Below are 24854 nucleotides of genomic sequence, written 5' to 3'. Positions count from 1 at the left end.
GTACTGAGTTGACGGAGTAATTGAGCAGAGCAAGCAGGTGCAAGCCGGCAAAGTGCCAAAGTTTAAACAAGAGCTTTTCCTGGCTGGCTCACCGAAATGTTAGGGCAGTGCAGTGATGCTTCAAGGTCGTTGCCAAAATAATTGACAAGACCAAGAGCAAGAAGAATTTTAGCAAGAAAGGAAAAGTTTATTTTAACAACCTGTGGAAACAGCCTAAATGCCCACCAACCCAGGAATGGATTAACAAGCTGTGGTATATGTATACCATGGAATACTATTCAGCCATTAAAAAAAATGGAGACTTTACATCCTTCGTATTAACCTGGATGGAAGTGGAAGACATTATTCTTAGTAAAGCATCACAAGAATGGAGAAGCATGAATTCTATGTACTCAATTTTGATATGAGGACAATTAATGACAATTAAGGTTATGGGGGGTAAGCAGAAAGAGGGACGGAGGGAGGGGGGTGGGGCCTTGGTGTGTGTCACACTTTATGGGGGCAAGACATGATTGCAAGAGGGACTTTACCTAACAATTGCAATCAGTGTAACCTGGCTTATTATACCCTCAATGAATCCCCAACAATAAAAACAAACAAACAAACAAAAAAAAAAACCTGGATAGCAGGCTGGTCTGGTCCTAAAGGCCACAGGCGTCATGGAGAGTGCAGTGCTGGATTTTACGCACAACTTTTGAGAGGTATAAGCTGTATCTTAGAAGTTTCCCAGGGTTTTGATCAATTCTGTTCCCATAACATGTTCCTATAACAGCTCGTGTCTATCTGTTCACATCAGAAAGTCCTCGGACATTAATCAGTTTCCCTGAAACAACCAGCTTCCAAAACAACCCATCTGCAAGACCTCAATTAGCAATAAGTCCCATTCCCATGATAGCCTAAGCCAGCCTGACCCAAGTCTGTCCAAAATAGCCTAACTGCATCCACCATCCACCTTGCTCATGTCTAACTAACGGCCTAACATCACTACCTTCCCTGCCTAATGGATAGAGCTATTGTGTAAACCAGATAAGACTATATTTGTAAAAGTATCTTGTAAACCAAATAATGGATCCAAATGAATTTTACCCCAGTATGAGTTCTTTTGGATTATTGATATCGAGTTAGAAATCTGGTAATATGATCTCTGTGTATGATTTTTACATAGAAAATGCGATTATTTCTCATGTTTACTGAAAAGAAACTGTAACACAATAAGCTAAAATTAGAGACTCAGAAATTTGAGTTGACAATTGTAACTGATCTTAAATTGTAACATTTAAATAGATATTATAGCCCAAACCTAGAGTTAGATATTAATGATTGCTGTGGATTATCCAATTATAATTATTATTGTCAAATGCCAGTGCCTAAGAGATGTCTAAAATAACAAAGAATGTGACTTGTGAAAAGAGGTCGAAGTGACCTAAATGACCTCTGTAAGCTTCTTCCATACCTAAGACCTCCACTCAAGACTTTATATCCTCAGATTGGCTGTCAATGGGCTTCGGCAGATTGTCTTGTAGGATTCCAGACATTGCCACATTCGGGAGCTCTTTAATCAATCATATCCTTTTGGTTTCTTCATGCCTCTTCCCAGGCGGTCAATTCCATTCTCAAATAATTTGCCAAAGGAAAAAAAGAGCTTTCTTTTTGTAATTCTTTCTCACAAATCCTGATGCGGTAATGCTATTTAAAAATACATTTGGAAGGAAACTCAAAATCTTTTTTCTTGCATCTCCCCTTTCTTGCTCCATAAAATTCCTACTCCACTCTGAGCCATGACTAACACGTACAGTATGCTTGCCATGAAAATTGTTCCCCCCCACCCAAAATGTCTTAACTCCAGTTTTCACTCTTATGACTTTTGGCTTTGATGAAGACATATGTTTGAAAGTAAGAATCATTTTCATCTCCGTCGCAGGTCCCTTCTTTTGTCACTGAGGTACTTGACAGGAAGATCTAACCTCAGTACATATTGTAGTTAGGTCCAGCACAGAGACCCTCAAATAGCTTATGCCACTAAAGGGAAAACACACAGGGTTAGAAGGGCGAGAACGAACTACAAACTACAAACTGCGTGATTGTGTGTATCTCAAAAGAACATTTGGCTCTTCTTCAAAGTATAAAAGTAAATGTAAATAAGGGAAATGTTAAAAAGAATATAGCTTATGCACAATTGACCACAGTTGGACAATTTCTGGGTACATAGATTTAAGAGAAATTTTACTAGTATTATATCAATCATCTTTGATTTGATCCTTTGAAACTGGTCTTCTGTCATCCTGATTATAATTTTCCTAGATGTTAGCCAATCCAATGTTAAAAGTTCACTCTCTCACCTCTTTATCAATTATTTCCTATATTGTGCTATTTTATTTTCCCATCCCTCCCCTTCATGGAAGCCAATTAGAATAATGAGGGCAAAAGGTTATATATACATCTGGTCCCTGCGTTTAACATCCTGGTTTATCTTTTATGCCTTGTTGAGAACAATGGTGAAAGGTGGGCAGGGATATCCTCTTGTATATATTTTTGATGCAAAAAAAAAAAAAAGACATTCATTCACATATGTGACATCTGAAATAACTCAGACATGGCAACATTGAGGAAATCATTGCTTCGTAGTTTCATGTTTAATTGTCAGAGCCAGGAAAGAAGGAGGTGAAGAAAGAAGGCAGGACTCACACGGGCCGATGCTCTTGGAGGGACTGGGCTAGAGCAGGCATGGCTTTCATTAGATTTAAGTGAATTAGTCTGTTTCCTTTAAACAGGAGAGATTAACAAGCCACCAAGGGCCTGCTGTGGGATTCTGACACTTTTAGTGGCTTGTGACATATGATTTGTGAATATCAATTCACCTTCAAAAGCAAAAAGCAAATCTACCATTAGCATGAAGTATGCCAAAAGCTGATTCTAGGTTAGTTTGGTTGAAATTCATTAGAAAAGGCATTTGTTAAGGTGGGAAAATAAATATTTAATTTGATACAGTGACTACATAATTTCAAAGTTATCCTTTCGACTTAGAAATGGCTATGTGTAGATGTGTTGTATGTGAATGAATTTAATAAAAGAATACTTCAAGAACTTTGGAACTACGGTGAGGTTAAATAAAAGGGAAAGTATCAGCAATCTTAAGTAAACTTATCTTAAAATTGTGCTTTCTTAGTGAAAGAGTGTCTTCAGGCAATTTTATATCAAGACAAATATTCCTCAAACTGCCAGAAAACAAAATAAATATTTTTTTCTCACATGTAAGTTAGAGATCACTGATATTAAATAAACGACAGAAGGAATTTCAAGCTGAAAGTACTGATAGAAGAATGAATTCGTGGTACATAACTATTTTAAGAACATTTCCATTTACCATCCTCTGAAAAGCTTACTGCAGGTAAACAAGCACTACTGATCAAGAGCAAGACTTTTGAAGCTGCAGGTGAAAATTTATGAATTTATAGTTGGCAAGAGAAGATATTTTTCATCTTTATATAATAATGTTGAATCAAGAAAGCACAGAAGACATAAGTTTCCTTTAGTTATGAAGTTTAATTTGTGGGTATGTCATGGTGCCCACTTTGGCTCTGTTGACTGAAGGATTTCAAATTAGACTAGTTGTATCTTCTTGAGAGACCCAATAGCATAGCGATGGAGCACCCGTGAACTGAAGCCAATGACCTGGATTCAAATCCTGGTCCCACAACTCATTAACTCTAAGACTGCAGGGAAGTTAGTCTCTTAGCAACTTCAAATTTCCCCATGGGTAAAATGGGATGAACTAGTGTTCACACGTTGGGATTGTTTTGATCATTAAATGAGCACACACATTAAGTGCATAGGATTAACTAAGTATTCAATACTGTTAACTATTATTATTTTGTCCTGGTCTAAAAACAGAGCTGAAGCAACATCAAAACCAGAAACTAGGTATCCGTAGTTAAGACTATTTACCCAGGGTGCATCAGTCATTCAGTGCTACCTAATAAAATCCTAATAAACTGTTGTTGTTTTTAATCTACCTGTTTATCAAATGGATTCTCCTGGTGTACAAAATAATAATAATAATAATAATAATAAACAAGATAATGTGAAGAACTCATATGTTGATTAAAACTAAACTGCCTCAAAACATTTTCCATGATCAACCTCAGGATTGAGGATTTTCTATATAATCGAGCTTAGAGATTGTAGGGGCATTTCTGAATTCTTCATTTATTTTTAATTTAAGAGCAAGATGAATTTAATAATCCAACTTATTCCAAGTTTTAATTTTTCCCTTTCTAGTTCCAGGCTCTATTTCATCATAAAATGTCACTATTACTAGTTTAAAAGTTTGTTAATTTAATTAGAGTGTCATTCACTGATTAAGGACGGGAGAAGGCAATGTGTTATAAGACAGAGATAGCATGTGTTTATTCTATAATCATAATCACCAAAAAGGGAAAATATATAATTGACAACTGATGGATGACATTTTTCAGGTGAATAAAATTGGCAGTATGCGATTCAGATTCTTTAATAGTAGAAATAATTTGATGCCTTCTTTGGGGCACAAAACATTAGGGAAAAATGCCTTTGGCCATGTGCCTCATAAGATGTAGGACAGCAAGACATAATGAACAATTTCAACCCCTTGTGACATCTTTTGGGATTGTGAAAACCCAACAACACTGGTTAGGTTGGTCTGTATAGTAGCAATCACAGACTAATAAATTATGGCCAATGTAAGTGGTTACATACCACTAAGCTCAGTTGAACCTCTTCTGGTTAAGCTTATTAAATGACTTTGAAGCCTTCAGTACAAAGAAAAAAATATTTTAAAAAGTGAATAGAGAAAAGGGTGGCACCTGTGGCTCGGTGGGTAGGGCGCCGGCCCCATATACCGAGGGCAGCAGGTTTGAACCTGGACCTAGCCAAAAACTGGAACAACAACAAAAAAAATGAATAGAGAAAAAAAGATGCATCAGAGGGTTTGTTACATGTTGTGAATTCTTTATCAACATCTTTAGATTCATATTCCCCATGACTTTGCAGAAAATATTCCATGAGTTACATGGTACATAAATGTGACTTTAAATATCTTTTTGTAGGTAAAAGATATGCCATTTATATCAGAAGTGAGGCTGTTATTTGCGTATTCAATGAAATACCTTATGTGGACATTCACAGCTTTTGCTGTAGTGTCAATTCCAGTCATCTGAGCAAAGGGTCATATACCAAAATGGAAACTTAAATAATTTCCACAGCTGAAAAAGAAAGAAATCCTGAAAACACAGGACATTTTTGTAATAAAGCATGGGACATTAAAGAACTGCTTGAGTTTGGAAGATGGCTCCCAAGAAACTATAGAATCCCACCAATTTTCTTTGTTCACGTTTCCAGCTTTGGAAGCTTCGTTGCAAATTCAAGTGATCATTTTGAGGGTTAGGTTCCTGGCAACACTCTTGAGGTTAGAAGCACGTATGCATAAATTTCTGTGACTTAAAAAAGAAGCAGAGAGGATCCCTGGATCTCTAAAAGTTTGTTTTCACAACTGTCATTTGCTGTAACATCCCCAGCTCTTCCTCATAAATAGCAGTGGCGGAACACTTTGACATGGTGAAAAAACAGCCAGCTTGCTGGAGTATCAGGTCTTCTCCCTCCCTTCCGTTGTAGCACACACGCCCGCAGACATTTACAGTAGTGAGCTGAAAACAAATCTAATCTCAGATTTGTCAGAAAATCCCCTCCCCAAACCATGGTGTATTTAAACTTAAACATATGTTTTGACCTATTTTAAAAACTGCATCCTTTTTACAGAAGATACTGATACTTTCTCCTTTTCTAGAATGTGTGCAAAAAACTAGAAAATGTACAAATGTGAATATATGCATGAAATTCATTCTGTCAAGTTTTTCAGATTATCTCAAGTTTAAAACACCTTTGACCTTTCCTCCCATCACCTACACACTTAATTTGTTGTCACTCTCAATTTTGTTGTTTAATCTTAGAGTTTTGTATGTATTAAGAATCACTTAGAGATGTTTGTTAAAGTTCAAGTTTTTATGCATGAACATGGTATTTGTCTCTTTTCTCCAACTTTGTGCACTATTTCTGGAAGGAAACTTTTATAATTTGCATGTTGAGCAAGCTCATTCTGATCATGGGATCCATAACCCCAGTTTAAGAAAAATCAATTATTGCCTATTATCATTACCTATTTCTAACCTGGCCTTCCTCCCCTTCTGCTCCAAGCTTTTCTTCTAAATCATCATTATAAGGAAATTTCTTTTGATAAAGAGAAATGAGTAGGGGCTGGAGTTCAAATTACAATACACAGCTGTCTCTGTGGCCATTCTATGACTAAAAAAAAGTTTAGAAACCTTCTGGAGATTTGAATGGACCTGTGATATTTTTCTAGTGTCAAAGAATGTAAGTAAAATATCTTTAAATGCCAGCAGGGTTGGCAGGATTCATCCTCACTCTAGCAAGCTCTCTGTACTCTGGGTAATCCTGGGTCATATCTCTTACGCAGGTCCCTTGCACAAGAGCCCTATTCTTAATTGCATCCTCCTTTCCTAATATCACCACCTTACCTCTCTTCTCAAATTACTCTATTTCCAGCACTCAGTAGACAATGAGTGTTAAGGAGATAAAGAAGTAAGCTTCATAACAGTCTAAACTATGAGGTGTCATGGTCAGCCTCAGCTTGGCAGAAGCCTCATTGCCATAAGACTTGATGGCAAAACATTTATTGGCTGCCTGAAACTTCATAGCCTGTTACTGTGACAGAAACTAATTTTCTGTAAGAGAAAAAGCCAGTTTTAGAATCTTGCTTTTTTTTCAGGCCCTAAACATTCAAGTGATATAAACAGATGTGATAATGAACTTCAGGAGAATTATGGAAATATTCTGATGGGAGAGGCTTTAACGTAGGATGTGACATGTGTTCTATGCACAGTGAGAGAAGACAGATGAAGACAGATGATGCAAGTTATTCATTTTAAAGAGAGCAATTATATAATAATCCAACATATTTCAATAATCCAATGTTGAAAAAAAGTGTCACGTACTGACTTTGCTATGATTTTGATATCTGTCCCCTCTAGACCTCATTTTGAAAGCTAAACCCCAATGTGGCAGTGTTGAGAGGGAGGGCGTCTAGAAGGTGATTGGGTCATATGGGTTCTACCTTCACGAATGGATTAATGCATTCATAAATTAATGGATTAGTGGTTGAATTATTCAATGGGTCATCATGGGAGTGAGACTAAAGACATTATAAGAAGAGAAAAGGTAGCCCGAGCCCACGCACTCGCCCCCTTGGCTGTGGGACACTTCATGCTGCCTTGATACTTTGCAGCAAGTCCTCACCAGCAAGAAGGCCCTCAACAAATGTGGCTTCATGGCTGTAGACTTCTCAGCCTTCACAACTCTTAAGGAATAAATTGTTTCTTCTAAATTACCCAGCTCCAGTATTCTGTTAAAAGCAACAGAAGATGGACTAAGACAACATTAACTATTTGGTTTTTAATTGATCTTCTATCACCCTTCACCGTAATGGGGCTTCTTTAAACAGAGATTTATCACACATCTTCAGAAAAGGGGCCCTTGGGGATGGGTTTAACAGAAACTCTTTAATCCAGTCAGATTAAATTTATAACCAAATGGAAAAACAGAACACTTTTATAGATAGGGTTTGTGTCAAACGATCAAAGGCCTTTGCTTTTGTAGATCCTGGCAGTCAAGGTAGTAGGAGCAAATAAGCTACATTCTCAAACAATGCGTACGGACGTGGGGGCGTTTAAACTTGTTATCCCTTTAGATTCAGCTAAAAGTTGAGGTTCCGTTACAACACAGATACTTTGCTAGGTATTTCACATACGTTATTTTGTTTAATCCTTCAGAGGGAATGAGGACACAGAAGCTTAGAGACTTGTCTCAGTTACACAATAAATAAGAGGTGGAAATGGCGCTGGGACTTTTGCATCTATTTGAGTCCATGCTTAGTGCTTTCCACCATAAGATGCTGCTTTTTTTCTTTTTTTCTGTCAAATTATCCTGAACTGGGGCCACACAAAGTTGTCACAGGCTGCTGCATTACTTTCCAAGGGCTGTTATAACAAATTACCACAAAGCAGTGGTTCAAAATAACAAGAGTTTATTTTCTCACCGTTCTGGAGGCTGTAAGTCTAACGCCAGTTCCACTGGGCGGAAACCAAAGTGTTGGCAGGGCTGCGTGCCCTCCAGAGGCTCTCCAGGGGAGCGACCATTCAGTGTCTCAGTCAGCTTCCAGAGCCACATTCCTCAGCCCATGACTCTTCTGCTCTGTCCAAAGCCAGCAGTGTGGCATCTTCAAACCTGTTTCTATCCTCAAATCACCTTCTGCCCTCTGTGTGTACATCTAATCTCCCTCTGCTTCCCTTTTATCAGGACATTTGTGAGGACATTTAGGGCCTCCCTGGATAATCCAAGATAACCCTTTCAGCTCAAAATCCTTAATTTAATCAACCCATAAAACTTCATTGTATAAACTAATAGGCACGGTTCCAGGAATCACAAATCTTGCCATCTAAATAATCTAAATCAGGCATGGATGAGACTCTGCATATGATCCATCCTGGGGCAAAGTTATTCTCCACCACTCATCCTATGAAAGCAACTGATCAGTTCTCAAAATATAAGGGTGAATTCAACTTAATAATAACCATCATAAACATCCTCATTCCAAAAGGATAAAAATGCTAAGGAGAAATAAATCACCAGTCCCAAGCAATTTCAAAACCAAGCAGGGCAAACGTACTGAGGTTTCAAGGTCTGGGAACAATCATTTGTGGCTTGAGGTCCTGCCTCTGTGTCCAAGGCACCTCCTTTGTGCCTACGGCTCTGTAGTCAGAGGGATTTTTTTGAAAACTATCATGTGTTTGTAGCTAAATTTTGTGCCTGTAGAATTTTGGGAGTCTGACAGCGTTTCTTCATTGTGTTCTTTGACCCTTTTAGCTCATGTCATCTGTGTTTCTGCTGATACAACATTCTCAAAAACTTTGTGAGCTTTCTGCGTGCGTTGTGGGGACTCATGCCACCAGAGGCTCCTCCACAGATCTTTCCCATGTAATCTCACGGGAGATCGTTTTCGTTGAGATGACTGATGAAATCCACCAGTCACACGTCTCAGCTCTTCAGTGGTCGCAGAAGATTGGCGGTCTTCTCTTCAGAGCATACCCTCCTAACCGTGAATCTCCTCACTTAGTGATGTTTGCAATCAGGATAAGCTGAACATTTTGCTGATCATCGAATGCTGTTTGCATTTTGCTTAACAGTTCTCCCTTTGCTTCCCCCCACCCCTTTTACTACGAGCAGCAAGAAGAAACCAAGGTCATCATTCAACACTTCGCTTCAAAATTTCCTCAGCAAATTTACCACTTAGAAATTCTGCTTTGCACAAAACTGTAGGATATAGTTAAGCCAAATTTCTGACACTCTATAGCAAATGTTGCCTGTCCTCCAATTTCTAATAATTTGTTCTTTATTACCTCTTGAGATCTCACCGAAAACACTTTTATTACTCATATTTATACCAAAATACTGTTTATGATGATATATACGTGTGTACATATGTGTGTATCTATATATATGTGAGATAGGCTTTGTCTACCGTACCGCTCCTCTCCTCCTATGTCCTCAGCAGAGCTCCTTTAATGTTCATATTTCTAACAGAAGTCTATTTAAGAAAATCTAGTCTTTTTTTATCATGTGCATGAAAGTTCATCCAGCTTATACTCACTATTCAATTCCATAGCCACTTCCACATTTGTAGGTGTTTGCTATAACAACACCTCATTGTTTCTATTGGGTAGAAAGTTATCAAAGTTGATGTCTTTAAACATGTAAATTTATAAATCTATACTCTCACAGTTCTGGAGGTCAGAACCCAAGGTCAATTTTACTGAACCTAAATCAAGGTGTCAGAAGTTCCAAGTTTCTCTATAGGTTCCAGGAAGATAATCTTGTCTCTTCTGTCTTCTAGAGCATATTCGTCAGCTCATAAATCCTTCATCCACTTTCAAAGCCAACAACATCGTATCTTTGAATCTTTCTGTTTCCATTGTCAAATTGCCTTCTGCCTTCTATGTATGTCTAATTCCCCCTGTGTCTCTCTCCTAATTTTAATAATGGCATTTAAAGAAGGACTAACTACTTAGATAATGCAAGAAAATCTCATCTCAAGATCCCTACTGTAATCACCTCTGCAAAAACTTTACCATATAAAGGAACATTCACAGATTCCAGACATTAGGACACGATGTCTTTGCGTGACCATTATTTAGCATACGATAGCTGTTATTTCCTAATATACTATGTCCTGGGATGTGGACCTTAATCTATGAAATGAATATACTAAACTATTTTCATAATTGGTTCAATATACTCATTTTTTAGATTACATCTCTAAGGTTAAGATAAAGTAAATGATCTGCTTAAGATCATATAGTAAATATTTTGACATAGCCAAGACTACAAACCATCTCTCTTTACTCCCACTCTTTGCAGTATTTTTTCCTTCCTCACTAAAATAATTAGTAAGAATTGCTCATTTCAATTGCCACCAAATTATCCCAGAATCCAAACACAACTCTGAAACCTATAAGACTGTCTCACATCCAGCAGGAATTTTGAAGGGCAGTAAAGTCATTGCTAATCACTACCAACCATAATTAATAGTAACCTCTGATAGGAAAATTGGAGAAATACAAAAAATTATCCAGTTTGTGATTACATAATTTTGATTCAGAAATTTGGAGGAATTTAAGTGCTTTACTTCAGTTAAATAATGATAGCCTTACTAACACTTATTTTGCGAGTTTTCAGAATTATAGAACTTAGAAATGAATGAAATTTTATGAGAACATTTCATTTTTAGTTAGGTAGTATAGTAGTCACATTTTCCAGAACAGATGACTGAATCAAAGTCCAAGTAATGTGATCAAGGTCATGCAGTTAAAAGGAGAAATGTACTTAATAATAAATATATAAATAAATATATAAAAGAGGACCTATTATACACTAGACACTATTTTAAGTACTTGCATGTAAAGGTCACTGAGACGTCCTCACCCTCAACAACTTTTCTGTTTAGGAGAAAACTAGATAGGTAAATAGTCAATCAATCAAATGTAGAATTGTAGAAGTATAATACCAAGTACAGGGTTCTGGGACAGCACAAGATTTGAGAGGATAGTAGAGTGGTCTGGAATGCTTCCTAGAGATGAGTCTAACTGAAATCTGAAAGAAAGGAAAGCTGGGAACGAAAGCAGGGAAACCATCCGAGGCAGTCCCAGTAGTATCTTCAAAGGCTAACTATGAGGATACAAGGATAAAATCAAGCTAACATTAACTCCAACCTTCTTCCAAGTCCAGAATTCACATTCCTTCTCCCTTCTCTGCTTGCTGAAGGAGGCACCCAGCTCTCCCCATGGGAGGCTCCTTTCCAGCTGCCTCTTCAAAGCACTTCTCTAGCCATGTTGTTTGGTAGAGTTCCCAGGTGTTTTTTTTAAGCACTCACTTGTTTCTTCCATAACCCTCACCCCAATCTTTTTTTTTTTTTTAATCACATATCGCTTGGCTTACTTGTTGTTGTTGTTGTTGTTGTTTGACACTATCTGTAGAGTATAAGTTCATTGAGAGCAGAAATACTAACTTCAATACCTTACGGTCTCAGTATCTCACTGAGTATCTGACGTGAAGCAGACATTCAAATTTCTGCTGAATGAGTCAGTGAATGAATACATGATTTTATTTAATCTTTACCAGTAGGAAAGAGGTATTGTTAATGTCCTTGTTTTATTGATGAAGTAATATGAGGTCAGGCAATTAAGTTCACAAACTCATCATAGAAAAAGTGCCACATCTCTCATTGCTGAATATCACTACATCACCAGAGGCCCAAAGGGAGTTCTTCAAAGGTGACTATAGCGATATTCAGCCATGGGGATAAGGTCACCAACTTAATTGTCAGATCTCGTATACTCTCATCTGGAAATTTCCATCCAGGCTTGTAGTTTCCAAGTCTACTTTCACTCTGGGCCTCTATAGAATCAAAGCCCACACTTTTAATCACTCTGTCATACTGCCTCACAGGCAGGAACGGGGGCTCAGCCTTTCCTACTTTGGTTCCATGGCTGAGATTTCTTCTGTGGGATTCCCCTTAGATCACAGGATCTCACTGCAGTTAATTTAACAACCAGTCAAATGCCAGGGCCCGGGTTCTACTTTGCTCAGACCTTTCTTGTCCTGTCACTCCTTTTCCAGTGCTCCTCCTCAGCTTGATCTTCAGGATCCTGTCCTCATCACTTCAGGAAAACATCTTCTCCCTTCACAGAATCTGTGCAAACCCTCCATGGCCTCTTCCACTTTTCCCTTTTTCTATGTGGTCTCTGCTATCTCTCTTGCTTCTTGGGTGTCAGCATTAAAACACTCTTAGGCATTTTCATTCATCAAGTTTTTATACTATAATCTAATTAGTATCTCTAGCACTTTTTCCATGTTTATAGAAATCATATCTTTCCACATATCAAGATATTCTAAAAAAGAGATCTGGTAATTACTGCTATTAATAGCCTTATAAATATATTTCATTCTCTTTCATTCTGTGTCATAAATGGCATGTACATCAGTGTCATATGTTAACATTTTCTACATGCTACAGAATATTGATTATTATTTTAATAATTCTATCAATAAAATTACCTAACATTTTAAAAGAGACATCTGACTTTTAATTATTATTACAGTTACAGATAAATTTAAGATGCATAAATTGTCAGATTCTATATATAATAAATATAAAATCTAATTCAGCAATGAGTGCCAAATTTTTTTTCTCAGAAGTGAACATACACAACGTAAATTCAGGTGCTAACTGTTATCAGTGTTTCAAAATATTCCTAATAAAGACTTGTGCATTTCTATAGTTGGTTAATCAAAGTACATGTACATATATATTTTATATTACTTCCCCTTTAATAACCACTATTCATGAGAACACAGATTTTGTTTTAAAAGACTACCTACATTTGGTTGGAATTTAATAATAATCTAAGTGACATTCTGGAAGTCGGAAATATCAAAGACCTCCAAATCAGCATTCACCCTCTTTGAAATAAATGATGACCAAGATTGAAGAAAAGTAAGAATTAGATTTCCTAAATCATCTTCACTTTCTTTCTCTTACAGGAGTCCTGACAAAGGCAAAAAGGTAAGGAAAATGACAAAGTAGCCAGTAAGTATTACAGGTACTAAAAAAAAAAAAATTAGAAGTAAAGTAAACTGAAGCTGCAGGGAGAGTTACTTGGAGAATTAATCTGGAGGAAATATGCAGAATGATGACCTCCTGACAATGACTATTCCTTCTCAGAAGGGCACTTTCTAAGGTTTGTCCACTTCACCAAGACTTGAGTTCTGGGATACGGAAGACTTCACTGGATCTTCAAAATGAGAAGGGGTTTCCAATGGAGTACATTGAAGAAGATATTTTGCATTGTTGAAGATTTTTGTGCATAGAATATATATGATCAGTTTTGAATGTTTCATATCCAAAAATATCTAGGCCTCTGGCCCCAAACATCACCTGGGGTGCTAAGAAATGCTGCTGAATGTCCCTCGCCTCAAAAGTACACACTGTCTTTGTAAACCAGGGAAAAAGCCAAACACAACCAACCAAGTAGGAAAAATCCAATCAACCAAGCAAGGTGGAGAAATTAATGGAGTGGTGAAGAAACAGTAAAATATCAGGGATTCACAATGCCCCAGAAGAGTGTTGTCATAGAATACCTCAAAGCAAAACCTTGAATTAGCCTTGAATTGTAAAAACAAACAAACAAACAAAATTTATGAATACGCAACTTGTCCTCAATGGAGGATCAATATCTTAAAAAAAAAAAAGAAAAAAAGGCTAAGGATAAAAGAACATGTATATTTACTAGCAAAGCATATTAACACAAGGTCCCTGAAAGACTGCAATAATGATCATAGAAAAAATATTAAAATTCCTTTGTAAAAGCTCTAAATCTTGAGGCTATCCTATGGTATTCACAATTAATTTGCATTTCACCCACACTATTCAGAATTAGTTTATAGTAGCGGTAAAATTATAAAGTTTGTTTAGTTAAAAATTGAAGTTTGGGGTACATCAACTTAATCTATATTTTGCCTTTTACTAGGGTTAGTTAGATGATTCATTAATATCTCAATATCTCAATGAGATTCATTGAAGGAAGCATGCCAAACATTTGAGTATTCTTGATTAATAACACAAATACTGACAGATTAGGAATAGGTAAAGGTGGATAGATTTAACATCAAGAATTATTAGGTGAACTATAAAATGAGTTAATGCTTTACGGCCAGCACAATGAATCTATCAAATGGTAATTGGATGCATGTGTTAACAGCAGTAAAAAGTCACTGTCCAGTTTTCCACCTTACATGGGAATCTACTCTGTGTGTCTTCTTTGATTTATTATTCCAATTAGAACATAGTGTTCAAAGAAAGAACACAGCAGATCTGATTTAAAAGCAAGGGAGCCTTTAAGGCCATTATTTCATGGGTGACCTGGCTCCCTTTTATATATCTTGAAACTTTCTATTTGTATAAATTGTGTACATATTAAATACCGAGTTTTGATTCTGTAAGGCATCAACATTTTGTCCTCATTAATTCAGTATCAGAGTTATCACTGGTGGCTTCCCAAGATGCAAGTATATTTCCTTTCACTAATTTCAAAGGCACATTTCTTTGTATGTATATTGACTGACTGTCACAGGTAAAAGGTAACATGTACTGAGAAAAAAGAATACCTATCATAAAAAGCAAATATTTTATATATGCAAAACCATGTAACAAACACCCTTGGTCAAATGGCAAATGCAAGTCATCTTAAATCATTGTAGTATCCCATGGGAGATTAAGAAAGTTTTGCATAAAGGAGAAGGATTTGAGACAAAATGAAGTTCATTACATTTCTAGACTGTGATCAAACTGCATTAAAATTATGTAAACATGAATGTTATGCCCTGTCTTACTGGAAAATTAAAAGAAATCTTTAAGTTCTGGAAGGAAAATGCTAATATTTTACTTACTTAAGCAAACATCAACTATTAATGTTGACAAATGTTGGAACAGTAATACTAAAAATGTCACTTGAATTACTCTTCATTGCAGAGTTCACAGAATTAATGTTAAGATAGATTAAAATCACTTTGAACTAACACACATGTATTACTCTTCTTTCTGAAGCATAATAAAGAAATATCATTTGCACCACAATTTTGGATAAGCAAGGAGACATGTAAGGCTTAAGGAAGATGTAGATGTTCATAGGCAGCTCATAAATGTGAGGAACATTAGTTCCATTTCAAATGAGCTGTCAACTTTTTTCCAGCATTTTGGCTTGTAGAAAGTTAGACGTTTGGATAATAAATGTAGTTTGCCTCCGAACATTAAGGTACTTGTAAAGGAATTTAAAGTGCTCCTTTGTGTTCTGCTGTAAGTTCTTTAAATTCTAAAGAAATGCACCAGAATAGGTTTTTCACTCTGAACTGGATAGTAAAAATGTAGAAGAAATATGCATACAACAGAGTTTCTTTGATTCTACCAGAAACAGTTCTTCTTTTCCTCTTTTTAAAAACTCTGTGATTAGGCCTGAGTGGTGGCTCACTCCTGTAACCCTAGCACTCTGGGCAGCCAAAGTGGGAGGATCCTTGGAGCTCTGGAGTTTGAGAGCAGCCTGAGACCTGCTGAGCTTTGTGGTGGTGGCCACCTGTAGTCCCAAATACTCAGGAAACTGAGGCTGGAGGATAGCTTGGATCCAGGAGTTTGAGATTGCAGTGAGCTAGGCCAATGCCATGACACTCTAGCATGGGTAACAGAGAGAGACTTTGCCTCCAAAAAATAAAAACATAAGAACTCCAACTCTGTGCTTAAATAATATTTTTTGAAAACTCTTGCTTTTAAAAGGTAGGCCACATTACTTAGATACTCAAGACCTACAGATTAGTGTCTCTGAATTCCCATGCTCTGATACTGATATGTGATTCCTGCCCACTGTTTTCTTGGGTTTCTTCTAGTAGGTGGTTATAAATCAGGTTTATGAAGAGGAAACTCTCTTGAATTGTGCATTTTTAGTGGATTTATGATAAAGCCATCAAGGCGGAGGGTCCATATGGTAGGAATGCAGTAAGGTAACAGGACAGTGTCATGTAAACATTAAATACAGTGCCTTTCACCTTCATAAATCTCCGATGCTCATGATTAAATGCTGGTGGTTATAAATTATACAACCAAATTCTAGAAACAACCACAACTGAAATAAGATATCAGTGGAAGCCATAAATTGCTCATAGCTTTTTCTCCCCAGAAAACATTAATGTATTTATTAGGAAAAAATATTTCCTCCCACAATTATTTTTCTCACTTTATTTAGCTTCCTGCAATAAGCTCTAGTTCTGATTTAAAAATAGTAATATAAGCCTTTCACCTGTCATTTTTATGCAGTCACATGCCTTTCTGATTTGCAGACTCATTTTAAAGCTCATTATTAAGATAATGTATCTACCGTTAAGTCTCCAAGATTTTGCCCTTTTTAAAGTCATGTATCAGAAGTTTCTGCAACAGCCCAATTTCCCACAGGTATTTACAATCAAATTATTTTATTACACATGGGAACAATTAAGCATTTGGCCCTCAGCTGTAAACAATTACTATTCACAATGCCATTCATGGAGTTTTCTTAAATGGTCATGTATTCTTAATGAGCTCTGTTACCATAAGTGAGATTGATGTATGCGTATTTTGTGTGTGTCCATAAGCAATGATATTTCCAAACATAATATTAAAAGAGAGATTTCACCTAGATAATATGCTAATGTTGTCTGATACCGAGTGGCCACCCTCAATGATGTATCTAACATATTTTATGTCTATTCCACTCTCATTTCCTTCTGTTCCAATTCAATTCTAAAGAGCTCCTGGTGCCCATAATAAAAAGCAAGTAAGGTTTCGGATAATTTGGCTTTTTGATATTTGTGGTGTCTAATTCTAACAAATCGATAGCAGTGTTAGAAGTAGCAGATAGGTACAGTAAATAAGGAGAGATATAGCCAAATAGGCTTAGGCTTTAATCCTGGTTCTGCCAAATTCTAATTGAATGACCTTGGACAATTTACTTTCTAAGCTTTTATTTTATGTTTGAAAAATGTGGATAGTCATAGCTAAATCATAGTCCTCTGGGGAGTATCAAATGAAATATATATTTAAAGAGAAAAGGCACATGACACATATTCAAAATATATTGATTTCTCTATTTTTCCCTTCCTAGAAAGGTCCATCAGCTCTGTGACTTTCCACTTTGGGAATCCATCCTGAGTTGTCTCAAGTTTAGGGATACATTTTCCTTTCACTAGATTCCTCTTTTATATAAATGACAACCATGGGAGAAGCCCACAGCTGTTTTACTCATGTCCAGAAATAAGTCAACTGGTCCCAGTTGCAAGGGTACCTAACAGCTGTATCCAGCCTTTCTAAGAGGCCAGAACTGGAGCCGAGTGGTAATGTTTCAAGGGCAAAGCTCTACATGTAAAGAATGATAAAACAAAACCTAAATGAGCCTGCACACATCTAGTGACAGATACACCACAGCGATTCTAAATTATTCAAGCTTTCTCAGACTTCTAGCAGGAGAAACATAATTTACCTCTGCTCTCTTTATTCCACTTTCATATGATGGCAAAGAAGGAATCAAAAACAAATCATAATAATCCTTTAAACTAAGAAGAGTTTCTTTAGCACATGGAATATTTTTAGAACCATCCAATTTCTGGGATTGAACTTTGGAAATAGAAATTAAAATAATTCTGTAAGACTTATAGGTTATTTCCTTACTTTTTTCCCCTTACTTTTCTTTCCTTAGCATTTTGCTGGAAAATGCAAAACAGTTGTTTAATTACCCAGGACTTCACAAAAATATAACCTCTTAGATAAGACATTATTGTATTATAGCAGCAATAATGCCAGAGTTAAAAGTAACAAAGAAAACTAATCTTCAAATAAGCAGATCTCAAAAGAATAGCTTTCTTTCTCTAATGAGAATAGTTAATAATCTGTTTAGGAAAATGTTACTGAAATGTGGTTTTTGGAAAAGGAACTGACACTCTTCAGAGGTTAGACATCCTAATATTTAACAGGCTACCATTTGGTGTACCGGTGGCTGGCTACCCTGTAGGCATGGCAAGAGTTTGTTCACATGTAATTACCCAACATTTAGACAATATCTTCATGACACCATGTATTTCAGCTGAATCAGTCCAGTTGGAAATTGTAGCAGCATTCTGATTCCCTAGCCACACGTGAAATTAAGTCTTTTTCAACCTCTACTTGTTACTTGCTATGTTTTGATACAGATGTTCTTGGAAAGCCTAAATTATTTATGACTTGATAACATTTAGCCAAGTGAACCTCTCTTCTTTCATTTTTATCCATTGATTAAGATTTTATTGCTATGCAAAATATTTAGCTTGTAACTTTAACAAGGAATATTAATATACCTTACCATATGGAAGAGATACAAGTACATTTTGGACCATTAGGATGGAACTTTTCTACATCCATTTTATACAATGAAAATTGTACGCTTTTCTCTTTGCAGTTAATTCATATTGTAAAAATAAAATTCAATGTGTATCATGGAAATCCTTTTGCTAGATAATCACACAGTGATCGTTATTTTAGAAAACAGTAATTTAAGTTGCATAAACTAAAATAGTATGGACTTGTTTCTTGTTTATTTTTTAATTCCCAGCACTCTGCTCAGTCCACTGTGTGGACAGCTTCTTTCCCACCCTCCTAATTGAATGACACTAACAAATATTTTTTTTTTTTAGAAGTAAACGAAGGTTTTTAATTTTAATCAAGAACCATAGAGTCTACACATAGCATCCAATGAATTGAAATAACAAATGACTTTGAGACAAAAATAATCTTCACCATTAATGATAGGCACTTTCTATGAATCAGAATGGACTATTTAATATCTCTAGTACTAAACCTAAAATGGAACACTTTAAAATACTTCTACAAATAATTTTATTACTTGTAAACATGTTGTTAATTTTAGTAACTAGAAGTTGTAGCTGAGGAGGAATGGAACTCAATGTTCAATGTGTCTGAGTTCCCAAGGACGAAAACCAAGTCTTAACTCTTACAAATCTCAATTCAAAAATAAAATGCTAGACCTGGTACTTTGCGAACCAAGGAATCTTGACATATGTCATGCACAAATTTAGGTTAGCTGACAAATATATGCTTGGACTTCCCAACAACCAGTACACAGGAAAAATTCCATTAAAGGCGACAGGGAAGTTACCACTGAGGTAATGCTAAGTGCTCATGAAAGATGTTTAAATGTCATTGTCTGCTGTCTTCTGCGTGCCTTTACATAGCCTTGGGATCCTTTCAAATAACAATCAATAGAAGATGAGTAATTCTCACCACTTGAAAGTAACCAGGAAAGGAAGCAACAGAGTAATCTGGCTTTGTTGGATTGATTCAAGAAGAGACACAGTATCCACCCCTTCTCTCCTCCTCCCTTCCCTATCCAGCCCACACCCATACTGAGAGAGAGAGAGAGAGACACTTCTCGGGATCCCAGGCATAATGTATACTGAGGAGGAAACCTCCCAGTATGGGAGAAACTATACCCATGGAAACGGACTTATGACTTTTATTTTGAAAATAAAAGAATGACAATGAAATTTGTGTGAGGTCTGTATGAATCCCGTCCCAGATGTTTACAATGGTGTAGTAGTATGGCTCTGCAATATGAGAGGTTTCAGAAGAAACAGTACAGCAGGACACCACGAAGCAGCGCACACGCTATTGACGATGCAGACAGGAGCATCATGTTACCCAGAGCGAAGGCAGGCGGAAGACAAATCGCCGCGGTCCTGCCTGAAAAGCCCACTGCGTGGACTGCAAGCCCTCAAACCAGGACCAGGAAAGGAAGAAAAGAAAGAAAGAATCAAAACCAGAAAAAATGCTTTTCGCTTCTATCTAGAGGTGGTGGGGTAAAAGGACGGGGCTGGGAAACTACTTTTCTCTCTTAAATAAAGTTTCCATAAAGCCCCTATAATTGACAGTGGATAATTATTTTCAGCTTGAGGAGCCTGTCCCAAAACTCGTAACAAGATTGCCAGCGAAAAGAAACAAAATGTGTTTACTTGAGCTACATCCAGGAGGAAGGAAAAGGAGATGTTTGGACAAGGTGGGGAAGGGCGGTGGAGGCAGAAAGGGGCACCTTTGCGCCGCAGCCGCCCTCTTCGTGCCCTGTGTGGTCCAGCAAGTGACAGGATACACCAGAGCCAGGGGCGGGGAGGGGGCAAGGGTGGCGGTGTGGAGAGAGCGCGCCTAGGGGCGAGGAGGCAGCACGACGTATATACTGGCGGGGGGGGGGGATTTAGTGTGAAAGTATCCCGCTTAATCATTTTACAGGGGCTGGGGACGTAAATATTTAGCTGGCCACATCTGGAACAGATTTCTCCCCCCACCGTGCGGGCTGGGAGCGGACAACTGGAAGGACTAGGGGCGCGCGTTCGGGACTTACTGTACGGGCAGTTCTCCTTCTTGGTACCGCCGACCTTCCCGTTCTTCTCAATCTTGAGAAAGTACTTGGTGAAAGAGAAGAGCTTTCTCCAGCGGACATCTCCTTGGAGGTGATTGTAGCTCCGCACATGCCTCCCCGCACTGGAAGGAGAGGAGGAGGAGGAGGAGGAGGAAGAGTTGGTGGCTTCGGGTGACACCATGTCCTGACCAAGGGCTTGGCAGGTGGCGGGGACAGAAGACACCAAGAACAGCAACAAGAAGCAGCAGCAGCAGCCGGGCAGGTGGGGAGAGGCTGAGGCACAATGTGTCAGTATCCATTTCCACATTGTACTGAAACTCTCGGCACTGGAAATTGTCTCATCAGAAGGAACATACTGGAAGGGTAAGACCTGGGGCAAGGCAGGGAAACCGCTGAAGGTGGCTGCTGCTGGTTAGCTCCCTCTGGGCGCGGATCTGGCCAGAAGCGAATGCGCCAACATCCATAACTCCCGGGGAGAGCCGCTGTCTCGCTCCTTTCTCGGATTCGCCGCCTGCGCCTCTCCAGTCTCCGGCGAATGGTGGACGTGGGTGGCCGCTGCGGCAGGAGCTCGCAGTGGTGGTGGCGGTCACCAGCGCTCTTCGCTCCCCCAGGAATTACTTTGTTCTCTTCTCACTCCTTTCTTCACCATGTTAGATGCAAAAAGGGTCTGAAAAACAGATGACAGCACGGTGAACAAAACCCAGAGGGGGTGGCGTGGGCGGCAGGGGGAGGTATCCGCGCCCCTCTGCGGTTGGCACCTTCTGGTCCCCCTCGGCAGAGCCCTCGCCCGCTGGCCACTTCTAAAAGTGCGTCCTTCAGGAGTTGTCAGAGCTGGAGGCAGCTGCCCGCTCGCCGTCGTTTCCTTCCCCCTCTTCTTTTCTGTTTTTAGTGGTGCCTGTTGACTTGAAGGCTCCAGAAAGTCACTTTTTGTTTGGGGGGACGGCGGCTGGTGTTTTGTTTGGCCCTAGCCCCCACCCCCCTTCCTTGGAAAGCCGCTTTGTAAACAGGTTGAAGCCTGGAGTCTGAATGTCAGTGATTCTAAGCCAGAGGTGGGCTCTGCCTCTGCTGGTCAAACCTCATTTGCTGGGGTGGAGGGGCGGGGGGAGGGGGTCAAACCGCGGTGGGACATCTGAAACCCTCGGCTGCTGGGAACGCCAGGGAGAGAGAGAGGGGGAGGGCTGAGGGGGGGAGAGCAGGGGAGCAAGAAGAGAGCGCGATGCCTGTGCGCGGAGCTGGGGGCTGCGGGGCTCCTTCTGCCGCCGCAGCCTCCGCCTCTGCCGGCGCCTCCCGCCCAGGCCGGTTGCAGCGAAGGGCTCTGTGCTCGCAGCGCTCCCCACCGGCGGCTGTATCCTCCTGCCCCCCAACTTCGCTCCCCACCGGCGGCTATACCCTCCTGCCCCCCAACTTCGCTGCCCACCGGCGGCTGTATCCTCCTGCCCCCCAAACTTCGCTGCCCACCGGCGGCTGTACCCTCCTGCCCCCCAACTTCACTCCCCACCGGCGGCTGTATCCTCCTGCCCCCCAAATTCGCTGCCCACCGGCGGCTGTACCCTCCTGCCCTCCAACTTCGCGGCCCACCAGCGGCTGTACCCTCCTGCGCCCCCCCCCCCCAACTTTGCTGTCTTCTGGCCGGAACCAATCCCCTCCGGGGAGCCCCCTTTTCACTTGTTTTCCGATGCTGATTTTTTTCCTTTCTTTTGACAGTGAAGTACTTGGGAGCCACCTGGAGCTTGGTGTTTGGCTGGCAACCCCTCAACCCCCCAACCCCCTGCCAGAATGGGGCTGAGAGAAAGCAGAAGATGCTGAGGATAGACCCCCCCAAAGCAGCCGATTATAAACTGGTCGGAGAGAGACAGAAAAGGGCCACATAATTAGCTTCCTTTCCTCCTCTGCCAGCTTCCAAGGAGGTCTCCACTTTAATGAATCACTGATTTCTTGCTTCCGTTGCTGAAGTAAAAAGTTCACACTTTGGCCCTCTCTGATTTTTAAGCTCAGGGAGATTTATCGTCACCTTTAAAAGTTGCCTCTCTTGGTGTAAATAAAATCTGGGACCCAAGTAACCGATTTCTAATTGCTAACATGAGTCCTTTACTGAATCAAGCGGGCACTTCAAAGCGAACGCACTTTATGGACATCGCAAAGATTTTGCAATACGATTTGACCGAATACCCTGCCGTTTTCTTTTCTATGCAATTTCCTTTGCATTTTGGCATAAAAGGGTATTTTTTCTATGTTCACCTATAATCTGATATTTAAATGGTTCTGTTTAACAACGTAACTGCACTACAGTCACACCACCTCCCAACTTCCGCGCTGCTCACAGAAACCAGCTCACAGCCCAGATAGAGGCAGAACTAAGTCCAAGGCTAGAAAGGCTTTGCCAAAGTTTAAGAGGCACAAAGAAGGGAATACAGCGATAATCCATTCCAATCCGAGTGAGAGGCATTTCCTAGAGGACCACTTCCTCCAGAATTGCTCTAAAGCAGGCGAAGTTTGACTGGAAGGGTTGCCTCAACGTGTATTGGTGTGAAGTATTTGTTATGTAAGGCAGCTGGACGTTTCTGTCTTGTTGAAGCCTATGAAACTGCCAATGTTTTAATGTTTTCCATCTACAGTGGTGGCAATTTCAAACGGTTCAACCTAATAGTCTCCCAATCCAAGATAGGAAAACACTTCAAGGCGAATTTGAGAGTTTAACAACTGCCTCAATAATTTGGAGGGAACTAATCGGAGGAGCCTGTAGTCACACAATAAGCCAGAATCTTTATAATGGCATTGGCCTCAAGCTTTGCTGTGAACCAAAGAAAATACAAGGAAATTAAAAAAACATTTAGCTTTAGAGATGCGTGTTAGGAATAATTGCCCAATTACATAATTTAGTGATTTGAAAAGTAGGTTTATATGCATGCTCTCTTATATTTTCCTGTGCATTCAGAGTATTTAAGTAGAATAATTTAATGCTAGAATCAACATTTTAATTGCATTATTTACAACTCATTGCAATGCTTATTCAGAAGATTTTAACAATGTGGTGAACCTAACAGCAGATTTTTGAGTTTAATATAATTAGCTCTGCTATCTGTAGCTATTAATTGGAAAGTTAAGCAAATAAAAGCACATACCTCAAACAAATCCTGCTCTTTGATTAAAGCATGGATATTTAAACCCATACCGCTAATTCCAATTTTCAAGTTCACAATTTTATACCTGAGTGGGAAACTGCTTGAAAGAAAGTGCCAGGATCTCAGTTTCAGCTCAGTGTTTCAAAATAATCCAAATGTTTGAATTGATAACTAATTAAAACTACTTTTTTTTTTTTTAAAGAAGCTTACATTTGATGAAACCATACAAGAAAGTTTCTGCTGTGAAAAGTTACCAAACACAGGAATTTGTTATGTGGGAGTTTCTTTACACTGGGAATCAATACTATTGATGCCAGCTTGGGATTTAAAAAAAGTATTAACTCACACTGGACACCCTTCCAACCTAAAGCTCCTCTCTGTCTCTCTCCCACACACCCCTACCAACTTTCTGCTCCTGTAGAAGCTATTTAGATCTTTTACCTAGAAGTTTTATTTTTTTCTGTCTAAAATGAAAGAAAAGACATCTTTAAAACTTTCATGTTAAAATATAGTTGTAGCAGGTGCAGCATTTGAAAGTTCTAGAGCCCTTTCGCTACTCTTCTGTACAGCGTGATGACAGGAAGGGCATTTACAAAACAGCCCAAAGGAAAAGCTGACATAGCTTTTTAGATTATATCTCATTCTTCTTTTTCTTTTCTGCACAGCCTTTCTTTTATAGCACAGTTGAATCCCTAAATACCCCACTACTTTGCATTGTTAGGTCACCTCTTAGGTTAGCCCGAGAAAGCCTGAGAAAAGTTCCACAGGAAAGATGCACTATTTAACGGAATTCGATCTCTCCCAATAGATTTGAATCACTAACATAAATGTATGAATGTAGATTATATCTCTGTAATGAGGCCTGAATCATTCTCAGTTACTTCAAAGGACTGAAATTCTACCTTCCTTTTTTAGCAGCAATAATCAGGTCTTAATGGGTTCCTTTATTAATTGTTTCTCTGGTAGGATTGAAAAGGACAGTACAAGCTTCAGATTAGAGTGGTAGCTACTAATTCTAAAAGGCTCTTTTTCTCTTTTATCCAACCTCTGGAAGGCAAGCTTTATTTCTATGCCCTAAACATGTCTA

At 38.9% G+C, this 24854-nt stretch overlaps 1 protein-coding gene across 2 annotated transcripts in view; it reads right to left on the bottom strand.

Moving 5' to 3' along the window:
• The window catches only part of FGF10 (fibroblast growth factor 10), a 91585-nt gene extending 69913 nt beyond the window's left edge, over positions 1–21672 (bottom strand). Inside the window, exons 1-2 of one of the 2 annotated variants that reach the window (XM_053591022.1) lie at positions 21404–21672; positions 20628–21312 (exon numbers count right to left, since the gene is read on the bottom strand). In XM_053591022.1, the coding sequence (XP_053446997.1) occupies positions 20628–20952 (325 nt within the window). In that variant the 5' untranslated portion in view covers positions 20953–21312; positions 21404–21672. Of the gene's footprint in view, positions 1–20627 lie in introns of both variants that reach the window. The other variant, XM_053591011.1, reaches the window with a different exon arrangement.
• Positions 21673–24854: the final 3182 nt, after the last annotated feature.

The sequence above is a fragment of the Nycticebus coucang genome, chromosome 1 (genome assembly GCF_027406575.1).
Source record: "Nycticebus coucang isolate mNycCou1 chromosome 1, mNycCou1.pri, whole genome shotgun sequence".
NCBI classification, from domain to species: Eukaryota; Metazoa; Chordata; class Mammalia; order Primates; family Lorisidae; genus Nycticebus; species Nycticebus coucang.
This window is presented reverse-complemented; position numbering and strand designations above follow the sequence as displayed.